General features: G+C 34.0%; 1 protein-coding gene across 7 annotated transcripts in view; it reads left to right on the top strand.

Annotated features, from left to right (window-relative positions):
• LOC110020446 overlaps positions 1-14,639 on the top strand; it is a 28,990-nt gene that overhangs the window by 5,753 nt on the left and 8,598 nt on the right. The window contains exons 5-12 of one of the 7 annotated variants that reach the window (XM_020718551.1): positions 3,454-3,458; positions 5,928-5,987; positions 7,550-7,692; positions 8,219-8,461; positions 8,726-8,890; positions 8,987-9,058; positions 9,572-9,941; positions 10,053-10,159. In XM_020718551.1, the coding sequence (XP_020574210.1) occupies positions 3,454-3,458; positions 5,928-5,987; positions 7,550-7,692; positions 8,219-8,461; positions 8,726-8,890; positions 8,987-9,058; positions 9,572-9,941; positions 10,053-10,123 (1,129 nt within the window). In that variant the 3' untranslated portion in view covers positions 10,124-10,159. Of the gene's footprint in view, positions 1-3,453; positions 3,459-5,927; positions 5,988-7,537; positions 7,693-8,218; positions 8,462-8,725; positions 8,891-8,986; positions 9,059-9,571; positions 9,942-10,043; positions 10,160-14,639 lie in introns of all 7 variants that reach the window. The other 6 variants (XM_020718549.1, XM_020718548.1, XM_020718553.1 and 3 more) reach the window with 6 other exon arrangements.

Here is a 14,639-nt window from a genome sequence, read left to right on the forward strand (position 1 = left end):
GATCTCGATAGAGTTAATCGAATAACCTACAAAACATGTCAATCCAACAGATTCCAATCAGTCGCATCCCTCTTGTCTGATCATTTTCTCAATAACGGAAGATGAAGTTTAAGGATCTCGATAGAGTTAATCGAATAACCTACAAAACCTGTCAATCCAACAGATTCCAATCAGTCTCATCCCTCTTGTCTGATCATTTTCTCAGTAACGGAAGATGAAGTTTAGTCTCATAGAGGTAGTACTCTATCTGCATCCTCCAGTAATCAAAATCTATGGCATTACACTTCTTGATCCCCAATGCTATCATTTCATTTCCAACCATCATTTTTTCTTAGATCCAAAACCACAACTCTCATATCAGTTGTTGTGAAAAACGATGGCAATAAAGTGAAAAATTAAAATGAGAAATTCGTAAACAGAAAACACTGCGGAACACAGATTTATATAGTTCGACAAATTGCCTACGTCCACGAAGCTACAGAGGATTTTATTACTTTGAGAAATTGCACCGTCGATTACGTCAACTTAAAAGAAACAACTTTCTCTCTCTCTCTCTCTCTCTCTCTTCATCTCTCTCTCCTCCCTTCTCACTCTACCCATGAGCACCAACACCGAAGAAGAAGAAGAAAGGAATAAGAGCTCCAAGCTTCTTTCTCTCTCCCTTCCTCATTGTCTTTTCCTCTCTCTCACTATCAGTGAGCAACAGTACCTAAGAAGAAGACCGAGAAAGCTACCAATGTCGAAGAGGAGATATCCCAAGGAAATAACAGAGAGCTGTTTATTTTGTTCTGTAGAACCTCACAACAAACAAATTGATGAGAGAGGAAGCCTACTCCATGTCAAGCACTTTTCAGCATACCTTTTGGGTCATTTAAAGACAAAGCCAAATTGCTGAAGTGGTACAAATCGGGGAAGCAGAAGGCGAGAGAAGCTATCTTTGGCGGAACTTTAGGCATTAAGTAATATTGATTAATTATAATTTGCCTTAATTCGGCCCAGCAAAGGTAATGTTCAAAATCGCAATTTTCAGAGGGTGTCGGGAAGAGCATTAATGAGTTGGGTCCTCTTTAGGAAAGCATTGCCTGATAAAATAAGAAATAATGCAGAGGAAATATGGAAGTTCAATTAATTTTTACAAGTGGACCTGGGCTCCACTAAACCCAACACACTGAACAGGCCAACCAAGTATTGTGCAGAAGGCTAAGAGGTATAAAGTTTTGTCTTCTGCCACTTGACTAATCAGTAGTAGTTTATAATAATTGATGTCATGCTTCCTAAAACCGGAATCGTGAGATATCTTTGGAGAAAGGAAATAGAAATGAAGAGTAATGTGGATCAAGTGGTGTAAATGAGTCAAGCTCTGGCCATGTCAAACACGAACTCAGATTGTTTGTCATATTGTGAGTTGGAGCTCTGCTCGTAGTGGTAGCAGTCAACTCACAACTTCGAGCTAAAAAAAATTTTTTTTTTTACAGTGGTAGCAGTCAACTCACAACTTCGAGCTAAAAATTTTATTTTTTTTTTTTATGGGAGCTTACCAGATAAAGTATTGGTGAACGAAGGAGGAGGATGCAATGTAGCTCACCCAAATATGTATTGAAATAACTAGTGGTAGCCTAATTGAGCCAGCTTCTGAGCCAACGAGCCAAGTTGGGACAAGTTAGATCTAAAATAGCTTCAGTTTGAACTCGAGCTCGAGCTTGTGGCACGATAAGCTCGACTCGTGAGCTCGTTAACGAGCTATGCTCGAGTCAGATCGACTTATGTACACCCCTATACAGATGACAATTTCTGTTTCTTCACAAGTTTACTAGCAAATATTCACTCTATTTAGACTTTCCAGTATCATTAATTCAGTTTTATCTTCCAAAACGTCAATATCATTAATGTGGATGAGTGTTCTACATATTTTCCAAGTTTTGAAAGTTTTAGAAGACAGTAAAAAAGATATCAATTAGCTTATGAGTTGAAACAAACAAATTTTTAAATAGAATACTACTCTAACAATCAAGCTTTACATAAGTTCTTTACAAACCTAAGTAATACGTTGTAATGAGAGCAACAGAAGAGGAGATGAAGCTTCGACAGATGTGATGCAGAAATCGCAAAATTAAAAACAAACTAAAACGATAGAATAATAGTAAAAATACACCCAAGTTAGTTCTTGTTTTATTCTTAATTGACTTTATTTCAATGATTCATTAAATTTTTTAGAATCTTCGTTTTAAATTTAATAGCTTCAAGCATGCATGTGATTTAGTCCCTTAATAGAGTACAATTTGTTCTTCCTAATGCTTATTTTGGCACGTGAACTGGTTCTTTGTTTGAATCACTCATTCAAGATAGTGTATTTTATGGATTAGAACTGCTTCTATGTGATTTGCTTCAATTAGATTTTTTTTTTTTGGAAGCTACATGTTGGGGTAGGGTGGGGGGAGATATTTGGCTTACTATTGTTGATTTTTTTCTTTTGGTTTGGATCTTTATGTTTTATATTATTGAATTTTAATGTGCAATGTTGAATTAGATGTTAATCTAAGTAAAGATTCAATCAAATCAACATGGTTCATAGTCTAGTAAAGTCTTGCAATTACAAATTGAGGTATTGATACTAGTGTGGGAACCCTCACTACTCTCAAGTTTGGAAGAGGATAAGAATTAGCTGTCAATATATAAAATTGCACAATCATGCATTGACTCATTTTATGTCCATAAGAGAAGACAAAAATATCAACATGTTATGGAATGAAAGTCTAGAAATTAAATGTTGGGGTAGGGTAGGGGGAGATATTTGGCTTAGTATTGTTGATTTTTTTTTTGTTTGGATCTTTATGTTTTATATTATTAAATTTTAATGTGCAATGTTGAATTAGATGTTATTCTAGGTAAAGATTCAATCAAAACAACATGGTTCATAGTCTAGTAAAGACTTGCAATTACAAATTGAGGTATTGATACTAGTGTGGGAGCCCTCACTACTCTCAAGTTTGGAAGAGGATGAGAATTTGTTGCCAATATATAAAATTGCACAATCATGCATTGACGCATTTTATGTCCATAAGAGAAGACAAAAATATCAACATGTTATGGAATGAAAGTCTAGAAATTAAATAATTAATTTAATAAAAAAATAAATCATAAATAACATAATAACATTAAAAAAAATCATAGCAATAAACCTCTTCGTCTCTTACACTCCCAATTCAACCGAACAAATAGTCTAAATCATTGAGATATTTACTATGATTATGTGTCAATTCAAGAAGATAAGTTACCCAAAGTATTATTATTCTACACTAGCATTATTAAAAATTATTTATTATTGTTATTGTTGTTATTTCAAGTGGTGTGGACCTCACATGTTTTGGGGTGTTGAAGCTACCACTATGATGCCTCTATTTTATTTATTTATTTAAAAAAAATTTATTATCTTTATTTTAATCATGTATGTAGACATTTTGTTATTATTAGTATTTAAATATATGCTATATATGTGCCAACACATACTCGTGTTAATTGGTTTGGATAATAACTTATTATGATGTCAAATTTGGTTGCATTCATATTCAAGAATTGCACCTGCTGGGATGTCTGCTTCAATCCTGATGGCGGTATGAGAACTTTCCATTACAACACCTGAATGTGAACCCAAAAGAAACAGAACAATCAAGAATAAATTAAAAGAAACAAAGGATTTATTTATCCATTCATAAGCATCTCCTTCTACAACAAGCACTAATTGAATAAGAACCACAAAGTCTATATTTATAGAATTAATAACTTAGTAGCAACCATTATTTATGTTGTAGGAGTGAATGCAATAATCAACTACTTGAAAATCAAAATTTAGACTCATAAGAATCAACATATCAACTAAAAATAGACTCTGTAGTTATCATTAAGCTGAGTATACACGTAAAATTTTCTATCTTTTGTTATAATTATCTGAAAAGATTTTTTTGTTGCTATGTAAAAATTTTTATTTTTGCTGAGTATCCAAAACTTTGTATACATGTATATAATTATATTTTTTGTTATAAACATACATGTAAAAATTTTAAGAAGAACCTACTTTTTGTTGTTATGTAAAAAATTCTACTTCTGCTAAGTATCCAATAACTCGGTATACATGTAAAATTTTTTATTTTTTGTTCTCTAATTTTTTTTATTTTTTGTTGTTTAAATTATGTCCACAATTGATGGTGGATGTTAAAGCCATTTTGTAAATTTATAAAGTAGACCTATTTGTGATGATACATTCAATTTATTAGAGCGTTTTATATCTCAAGCTGGGCAAATATGATGTAAGTAGCAACCTAAGTTTGATTTTAATTTTAGTTGACTTATTTCAATAGTTTCATAACGTTTTTTTAGAATCTTTAATTTATATTTTAATAGTTTCAAGCATGTTTGGTTATTTTATAGAGTACAATTTGTTCTTTCAAATGCTTATTTAGGCATGTTTAAGTTTCTTTCTTGAACTAGTTCTCTGTTGGAATCACTCATTCTAAATAATCAATTTTATGGATTACAAATGCTTATCTTCAATTAAGCCTTTTTGGGTGATAAAGAGTTATCTCCAATATCTTTTTTGTTGAAGCTAAATGTAGGGGTGAGATGAGGGAAGTAGTTGGCTAAATTGATTATTATTTGGATTGGACATTTGTAAGTTTTAGATTGTACAATTTTAATATGTGATACAAAACTATACCTTATTCTAAGCAAAACTTCAATCTAATCAACCTGATTCATAGTCTAGCAAAGTTATGCAACTACATATTGAGGTATTGATACTAGTATGAGAGCCCTCACTATTCTCAAGCTTGATGATGATGCAAATATGTTGTCAATATTTAAAATTTCATAATCATAAATTAAAAAATTTTGTGCTCATAAGGTTAAGTATAAATGTCATAACAATAAACCTCTTCCCTCCAATTTCAAACTGACTAATAGACAAATCATTGATATTATAATTTATGAATTTAAAAATCTCCCTCGTTCTCATCATTAGTGGATCATCGTAGAATTATTATAATAGTGATTTTTTTCTTTACGCCCTATCCTCAATTCACCTAAAAACAAGTAGCATTGACGCAAGTGCAATGTATGATAAGAAGTCAAAAAGGTTCGTATAATTCAAGTTCTCAATTCTATTTGTTTTAGGTTTGATGTAGAGAAATAGCAAGATATAATTTATTTTATATATTAAAATTTTCAATTAAAATTTTTAAATCATTAAGCCAAAATTTTCTAGGTACATTTAAATAGATGTACCTCAACCTCACTAAGACGCATGCCTCACCAAGCCAAAGTGAGGCATAAATTTGAACGTGTTCTTTATCAAAATCACACTAAGACAAACTTTGAGGTGTCTACTATTGTGCAATTTTAAACAATGCCCAATATATTTATGTGTTTGTGAGTAGAATATGTATAAATGTTATAATTACATACATAAACAGTAATGATGATGATATAGTCGCGCACACACACACACACACATAAGAAATTTTAGAGCTTTGTAATGCAAACTATAAAAGATACAAAATCAAGGCAAAAAGACAACAAAATCAATAACAATGCAAAGACTTGTGCATTTTGTGAATAAATACTTTCAGATTTGCATCGAGATGAGTGGTATTGTATCTAATAGCCATGAATTGTTCTTGTGTTATCTGAGGAGAGAAGTATGATTATAAACAAGGGATAACTAATGCATGCAAGCGTCAACTTTTGAATAATATTTCGAGTTTTTTAATATGAAGGAAATTATTATATAATGATACTAAAGCTCTAGTATGTCATGAAAATAAAGAGGTGCATGTCTGAATTAATTTTCGCAGAAGAAAATGTTCATGAATGCATAGTTAAATCCTTTATTTACTTGTAATTTATTCCTAACATTTTTTTTTTATTTCGGGTTCTAGGTGCTGAAGCAATAAGTTCTCATGCCATCATCGGGACAGAAGGAGACGACCCAGCAGGTGGAAGCCTAATAGACAACCTAAGTTTGATTTTAATTTTAGTTGACTTATTTCAATAGTTTCATAACGTTTTTTTAGAATCTTTAATTTATATTTTAATAGTTTCAAGCATGTTTGGTTATTTTATAGAGTACAATTTGTTCTTTCAAATGCTTATTTAGGCATGTTTAAGTTTCTTTCTTGAACTAGTTCTCTGTTGGAATCACTCATTCTAAATAATCAATTTTATGGATTACAAATGCTTATGTATTATTTAATTCAATTAGGCTTTTTTGGGTGATAAAGAGCAATCTCCAATATCTTTTTTGTTGAAGCTAGTAGGAGTGAGATGGGGGAAGTAGTTGGCTTGGCTAAATTGATTATCATTTGGATTGGACCTTGAGTTTTAGATTGTACAATTTTAATATGTGATACAAAACTATACCTTATTCTAAGCAAAACTCCAATCTAACCAACCTGATTCATAGTCTAGCAAAGTTATGCAACTACATATTGAGGTATTGATACTAGTATGAGAACCCTCACTACTCTCCAGCTTGATGATGATGCAAATTTGCTGTCAATATTTAAAATTCCATAATCATAAATTAAAATATTTTGTGTTCATAAGTTTAAGTATAAATGTCATGACAGTAAATCTCTTCGCTTGTCCCCCTCCAATTTCAATCTGACTAATAGGTAAATCATTGATATTATAATTTATGAATTTAAAAATCTCCCCCATTCTCATCATTTAGTGGATCATCATAGAATTATCATAATAGTGATTTTTCCTTTACGCCCTATCCTCAATTTACCTAAAAACAAGTAGCATTGACTGCAAGTGCAATGTATGATAAGAAGTCAAAAAGGTTTGTATAATTCAAGTTCTCAATTCTATTTGTTTTAGGTTTGATGTATAGAAATAGCAAAATAAATTTATTTTATATATTAAACTTTTAAATTAAAAATTTTAAGTCATATAAGCCAAATTTTTTTAGGCACATTTAAATAGATGTACCTCAACCTCACTAAGACGCATGCCTCACCAGGCCAAAGTGAGGCATAAATTTGAAGGTGTTCTTTAAACCATGCCCGTAGAATATGTATAAATGTTATAATTACATACATAAACAGTAATGATGATGATGATGTAAGAAATCCTAGAGCTCTGTAATGCAAACTATAAAAGATACAAAATCAAGGAAAAAAGACAACGAAATCAATAACAACACAAAGACCTGTGCATTCTGTGAATAAATACTTTCAGATTTGCATCGAGATGAGCGGTATTGTATCTAATAGCCATGAATTGTTCTTGTGTTATCTGAGAAAAGAAGTATTATTATAAACAAGGAATAACTGATACATGCGAGCATCAACTTTTCAATAATATTTCAATTTTTTTAATATGAAATAAATAATTATATAATGATGCTAAAGCTCTAGTATGTCATGAAAAAAAAGAGGTGCATGTTTGAATTAATTTTCGCAGAAGAAAATGTTCATGAATGCTTAGTTAAATCCTTTTTTTACTTGTAATTTATTCCTAACAGTTTTTTTTCTTTCGGGTTCACATTTAGGTGCTGAAGCAATAAGTTCTCATACCATCATCGGGACTGAAGGAGACGACCCAGCAGGTGGAAGCCAAATACCGCTGGATCAGGATCTATCCTACCTTCCGTTTGAGCCTATGCAAGCTTCGGAACTTGAAAATTTAATCGAGGTACGTATTTCAAGTTTTAAGCTTGTGAACAATCCTATTTCGAGTCGAGCTTGGTTTGACTTGAAATTGGCACAAAGGGGTTTAAATGCGACTTGAAATTGGCTCGTAACTCATTGTACTCGATTTTGAGTCAGGTTGGTTAGAAATTGAATTCAGCTCAATCTAGCTCAAAATCGAAATGAGCTTGCTCAAAGTGAGCTATTTTGATCAGCTCCAGCTCAAAAATCAAAACAAGCTAGCTCAGTTCGATTAAGCCAGCTTAAAATGAATGAAGACAAATAAATTTATAAAATGCAAAAGTGTGATTGTGTATATACGAAATTTGAGCCGATTCGTATGGCTCAAAATTGGCTTGAAAAATTTTTGTCTGTGATTTCAACTCATAGTTGGGTTCCTTTTCTTCCATCGGATCTCAATCCAAGACCATATTTGAATCCATTAATGATCTTCAAACAAAATTCTCATCATTATGCACAAGTAGACATTTATTGCATCCTAGTGTTAAATTGCCTATTATGAATTTCAGCCTGAGCCAGCACGTTATGATGCTTTGACAACTATCTTCGATAACATCGATCGGTTGGAAGATGTATTCCAAATGAGATATAACCCATGGAGGGATACTCAACGTGTGGGGCGTTGGACGGGCACAGTAGCAGAGTTTTGGCATAGTGAAGATTTTTCAACGGTACCTACCCCTGAATTTTTTACTTTTGTTTTGGGCCGAACAAACCGACTTCTGACAAACGATACATCCTGGGCTCTCAGAGTATGTGCTTTATCTCCCTTTAATCCTTCATTTTAAGCTGAATTATAAAGAGTAACTTAAACTTCATCATATTATTTCCAACAATGTAATATTTATTATTCTTTTGATCATTGTGTTTGCTAATTTCTTCATCTTCCATGATTTTGGAATAAATTGGAGCATGTCATTTGTCAGAGGACATGTTAACCAAACTTTATTGTACCTTCTTTCTTTTTTTTAATTCAGCCTAACTTAATTATTTTTCTAATTATTCTAAATGTACAGAATCTAGCTGAACGTTTGGAAAATTCAACTGGCTCCTCCGACCCAGTTCTGCGAATTCAGGCTCAGTTTGCAGCAAGGCAGTTAGGTGTAGCACTGCAACATCTGGGTGCCATGATCCTAGAGCTTGGTCGAGCAGCCACGTGCTTACACATGGGGGACAGTCCAGTATGTTATTTTTCCGTCAAAAGCTTTCCTATCCAAGCAACAATGACAAACTGCTTTCTAAATTTCATGAACTTATGTGCTCTCTCGTTGTTTTAGGAGCAGGGATTTGTAATTTGTGGACCGGCTGTTTATATAACTCAAGATGGGCCAATTCCTATGATATTTCAAGTTAGTTTTTGCCTACATTAATCACACATCATTTTTCTAACTCTTTCTTTCAGAGGTGTCAAATCAAAGGTTGCATTTGGTTCTGACTGGAAATCGACAACCCAAAGCTGCTTGACATAAATCAAACCCAAATATTAAAAAACTCAAACTTGATCCGCTTTCAACCTAATTGCCTCAAACCCAACCCATATAACCATTTTAATATATATGAAAAAAAATTATTTGGGTCAAAATTGGGTTAATGTTGATTTAAATTCCGATCAAATTTGGGCTATTGGGTTAGATTTGGGTTAATTTTGGGTTGAATTTTGGTTTGACGGGTCAATTTTGGGTGGTGAGTCGATACAAACTTGACCGGAAAAAATTAAACGTGTTAGAATTTTAGACCAGAACACAACTAAAAAATTAATCAACTCAATTCAAATTCAACTGAAGTTCGATTCTACATGACCTGTCTGGTCAGTTTTTGGCACCTCTACTCTCATTTATCTAATTTCAGTACTTTGCATGCAGCATTTTCAACCAGGTTATCCATTTGAGATGGGTAACCAAATGAGGGTAGAACAATATGAGCCTATAGTTTCAACTTCTCAAGCTCATGATATTATGACAAGCACAGGAGGACAAACTCACGAGCAAACTTTGCCACCAGAGACACCAATTGGACCTTACTCTATCCCAACAATTGGAGCTCAGTCTACTACAAGAATTGGCCAAATTCAGAGCTTATGTAATGTTATGCAATATAGCTCTGGCACTACTGAAGGCCTTCATAATGCAATTATGATCGGCGACACACAACCAGAGATGGTAAATTCTAACTTCACGTCAGAGCTACGAAGTCAGATGCCTGAGTTAGGTGACCAAGATGATCCACTTTTAGGTGCTCGCTCGTCGCAACTTTTTTATTTTATCAACATTTTAGCTAACTATTTTTTAGCTCCTTTTTACTTGATTTTTTACTTTTCATGTTGAAAATGATTAGACGAAATAGGTAGTTGGTTGCGTATCTCCTCAGAAGAAGGTTCTAACAGCACCAAAGAAAGTGAATCAGAAGAAAAATAGACCCGTGATGTTGTTGCTTCTGAGGTTGAGCAACAGGTAAGGTTTGACATGCAAACATAACACTCTTCTGGTTTCTTATCTTTAAACGGTGCTGTACTATGAGGGAATTATTCAATGGTTTCTATAATTTTTGGATTCAATTAGAAGGTGAGTGGTTTGATTTTGTCAATTCTAGTATAAGTTTTCGAGATTCATCAACTAAAAACACAAAAAAAAACCATGCAATAGTATACCATCTTGTTCATCAGACATTATATCTTACAAGTTACAAGAGAACTAAGATTATGGTGAACTCTTGCAATCATTTCCCTATCAAAAAGAATAATAGATTGTGAACTATTGTGGGTATCAAGAGAGATTCAAACAATGAGAGAGTTATAAAAGATTGTATCATACCAATACATAAAATATATATAGTCGTAAGCATTTATGCTATAGTAGGAGAATTAATAAAATGCAAACAAGTTACACACATACGTTGTCGTTAGAGAGGACCATATTATTTTGAATGATTGAAAATGGTTCAGAATCTAAAATAAAAGAATTAATGTAATTTGAATATATATGATATGCTATTATTCATAATTTCATTGCATGACATTTATTTTATTGTCATTTTCAATATCCTAAGGGTGCCTGTAAATTGCTTGGTCAAAGATAAAAAGTTAATATCTGAAGAACTAATATTCACTTTTAAACAAATCAAAAAATCAATAAATAAAAAAATGGGTAAGATCATGACATTCTTACATGCAATACAAAAAGATCAATTAAAATAAACATGAATAGATAATGGCCCAAAGTGAAATTAGATTATGACCCATTTAGAATCCTACAAATCTATTTTTAAATGTGGTTCATATGGAATAATTAAAAGCCCGTAGAGAAACATACCGCAGAGTATATGCAAGAAATAATTAAAAGCCCGTAGAGAAACATACCGCAGAGCATATGAGAAGTAATACTGAAGAGAAAGAAGAGACATCGGTATCTGATACGTCAGCAATAAATTTTAATGAACCAGCACGAATCTCGGTGCAATTTTTTGAACAAGAAACATCCAAACATTGATTGAGAGTCATCTATGATTATAACATGTTATAGCTTATCTTGATAACTTATCAAAACCCTTCTTATCACCTCAATGCAAGTTTAACTGTTTCAAAAAGTTTATTGGATATATAAAATTGAATGACTTCCAATGTAAAGTAGTGGTCGTCAAACTTATAGTCAAACTGATCGGCTAGATGAGACGGATCTAATGATATGAAAGTCAATCCAATCCGATTCAAATCAAGCTCGGATCAAATCATCAAACCACTCTTGGAAGGTTTCCAGAGGCATTTGAAAGGTCAAACGAATGTCGAATCTAGCGAGTTCAGAGTCGAATCGAGCGTCTCGAAAAGATGAATCCAAAGAGCCCAAGATTGCTCAATTTTGACTTTGTTAAGGCACTCAAATGTTCATCAAATATCATCTGATCAAGAGAAGCTCTCCGGGTCGTCCGATCAAAATGGTTCATATTGCTGCATTAATTGCACTCAAAACACTATAAATATGACATCACCCCTCACATGAAGGGGGATGAGGCTTTGAGAAGGAGTTCAAGTCCAAGATCATCATCGCCATCGTCGATCGCCGTCGACCACCACTGACCGTCGACAACGACCGCCGACTTCTGTCGACCACCGCCGACCACTGTTGAACGCCGCCTATCACCGCCGACCTCTGTCAACTACCACCGACCGTCATCCGCCATCGATTGTTTTTAGCCCCCGCTCCCCTCCGTCAACCACCGCTTACTAGACGTCATCAGTCGACGTTATACCGTGGAAAGCTAGTAACTCTTTCTCGCCTGTGGGATAAGGGACATCTATAATTATCATCATTTGTAATCATCATCGTATAGTGAATTTTTATAACTGGGTCAGGCCCCGTGGTTTTTCCCTTTTTACTGATGGTGTTATCACAGCTTGATTTATTTTCATCTGAGTGTGTGCTGAATTCTCGTGCAACGCTAAGACGATAATTCATTACTCTACCGCCGCGAATTTTCTAGCACACATCAGTATCATTCCTGCAAGTAATATAAATTGTTGAAACAAAACGATGGTCGTAAAAAGACAGTTGTTGGACATAAGGAACAATGATTATAACATGTTATAGCTTATCTTGATAACTTGTCAAAACCCTTCTTATCACCTCAATGCAAGTTAACTGTTTCAAAAAGTTTATTGGATGTATCAAATTGAATGACTTCCAATGTAAAGTAGTGGTCATCGTAAGAAGTATATAAATTGTTGATAGTTTTACTACATAACTAAATATTTCAAAGTAATATAATCAAAGTTGTTGCTTATATCCTTAGGCGCAAGTTGTGCATTATGTTGAGTCATAATGTCATTAGAATTGTGTTTGGTTTATCAAACTCTGTTGAAATTACTTTCTAACAAAAACCTTTTTTAATAACTTGGTTGTAGGAGGCTGGATCAATGATAGAAATAGAATGGAGAAGGTTAAAAATTTCTTTAGGGTTTAAGCGCGACAAATTATGTTTGGTTTACTATTGATGATAGTTTGGAGTGGTTCAGAGATACCCAGTTTCTGTAAATATGTTTTGGGGGGAAGTAGGTATCGAAATATTAATATAAGGTGGGGTTTTAAAAGAAGAGACAGGTGTATTTGGTATATGTTATGTAGAAGTTATTGTTGCTGATGGGATGAAATTAGAGGTATTTAAAGGGCAGGAGCATGTTTTCATCACAGATTAATTAAATTACTTAACCAATTATAAAAAACTTTATTATTAATATTCTTCTTTCATTCCATTACAAGAGAAGAGAGTTAGTAGAGATTGAACCGAGCAGGAGCTGACAAGCTAAGTTACCTTCACTGGATCAGAATCTGCCTTCTCTTGCCAGCTTGAAGTTGTTCATCCTCTTTTAACATATGCTCCAAATACAGATGAGGAAAAAACAGATGACCCTTCCAACGAGTACGATAGTTTTTATTCCATTCCATCACAGGCAACAAATGGCCCTTCCAGCAATTGTGAAAGTTTTTATTATGTTCCATCACGGACTCCAATCCTGAATGAGGAAAGCGTAGATGCTCAATTCAATGAGGTTTTCTTTCTCTATACCCTCATATACGGAAATTTTCTTTTTACCAATAAAGTTTTTTTAGATTTTATAGAGTTTTCATGGGTTTAATTGAGGATTTGTCACGAAGACCAATCTATAACGACTGAATAACCACTTCATGCTCGCTAGCAAGAGAAGGTGGATTCTGATCCAGCGAAAAAAACTTAGTTTGTCTTCTCCTGCTTGCTTTAGTCTCTGCTAACTCTCCTCTTCTAATGAAATGGAACAATAATATTAATAATGAAGTTTTTTATAATTGGTTAAAGTAATATAATCAATATGTGATGAAAACACATTCTTGAACCTATAAACACCTCTGATTTCATCTCAACGACAACAATAATTTCTATACAGCATATGCCAAATACTGTAGTCTCTTCTCCTAAAACACCATCTTCTATTCATATTTTAATTCCTACTTCCCCCCTAACACATTTTTACACCTATTGTGCATCTCTCAACCCCTCCAAAATATCATCAATAGTAACCCAAACTCAAACATGTCTCACTTATATTCTAAAGAAATTTTGTACCTTCTCCATTCTATTTCTATCACCCGCCCAACCTCCTACATCAAAGTTAATAAAAAAATATGTTTGGTAGAAAGCAATTTTGGTAGAATTTGATGTACCTCAAACTCAAGGAAGTTGGGTTTTTGATCTACCAATCAAACACAAGTCTAATGGCATTGTGGCTCAGCATGGAGCACAACTTGTCTCCTAAGGATATAATCAACAACTTGGATTATATTATTTTGATATATTCGGCGGGACGCGCGAAGAGATGGTTTGTGGTTGTTTCTACGACAGGGCTTCGGCGGAGGAACAACAGGAGAAGGATTTTGGCAGTTTCAGTGAGGCAAAGGGGTGAATTGTTGCAGAAAAGGTCTTCGGTTCGGACAGATCGCAAGGGAGTCGCGATAGAAGGAAGATCGTCTGCGTAGAAGTTACTCGCGAGAGAAATTTCGTGGCGAAGTTTCGCGGGAGGATTTCGGCGGTTCCAGAGGATTCGCAGAGGAGGCAGTTACAACGGAATATTCCCTCTTGCTGGAACTCTTTGCTGAAGGAAGGAAACTGTTGAACTGTGTAGTGGAATATTCCATGGAGGTTGAAAAAAAAAAGGAATCGGATTTTCTTGGATTTTTTCTTTTGCTGGAGAAAGGCAATCAAATCCATTGTTAGAGGCTGAAGAAAGGGAATCTTTCATTTGCTGCGAGAAGGCTGTAGCGACGAGGAGAAGAGGCAGTCCAGCGGAGTTCGTAAGCTGCGGCAGGTGCAGTTGCGGCCGGTGATGATCGGTCAGGAGGAGCTGATCGGTCAGGAGGAGCTGGGGTAAGTGCAGTTGCAAAAAGTGTTGTTTTGCCAATGAAATTG

This window comes from Phalaenopsis equestris, unplaced genomic scaffold (genome assembly GCF_001263595.1).
Source record: "Phalaenopsis equestris unplaced genomic scaffold, ASM126359v1 Scaffold000096, whole genome shotgun sequence".
Classification (NCBI taxonomy): domain Eukaryota; kingdom Viridiplantae; phylum Streptophyta; class Magnoliopsida; order Asparagales; family Orchidaceae; genus Phalaenopsis; species Phalaenopsis equestris.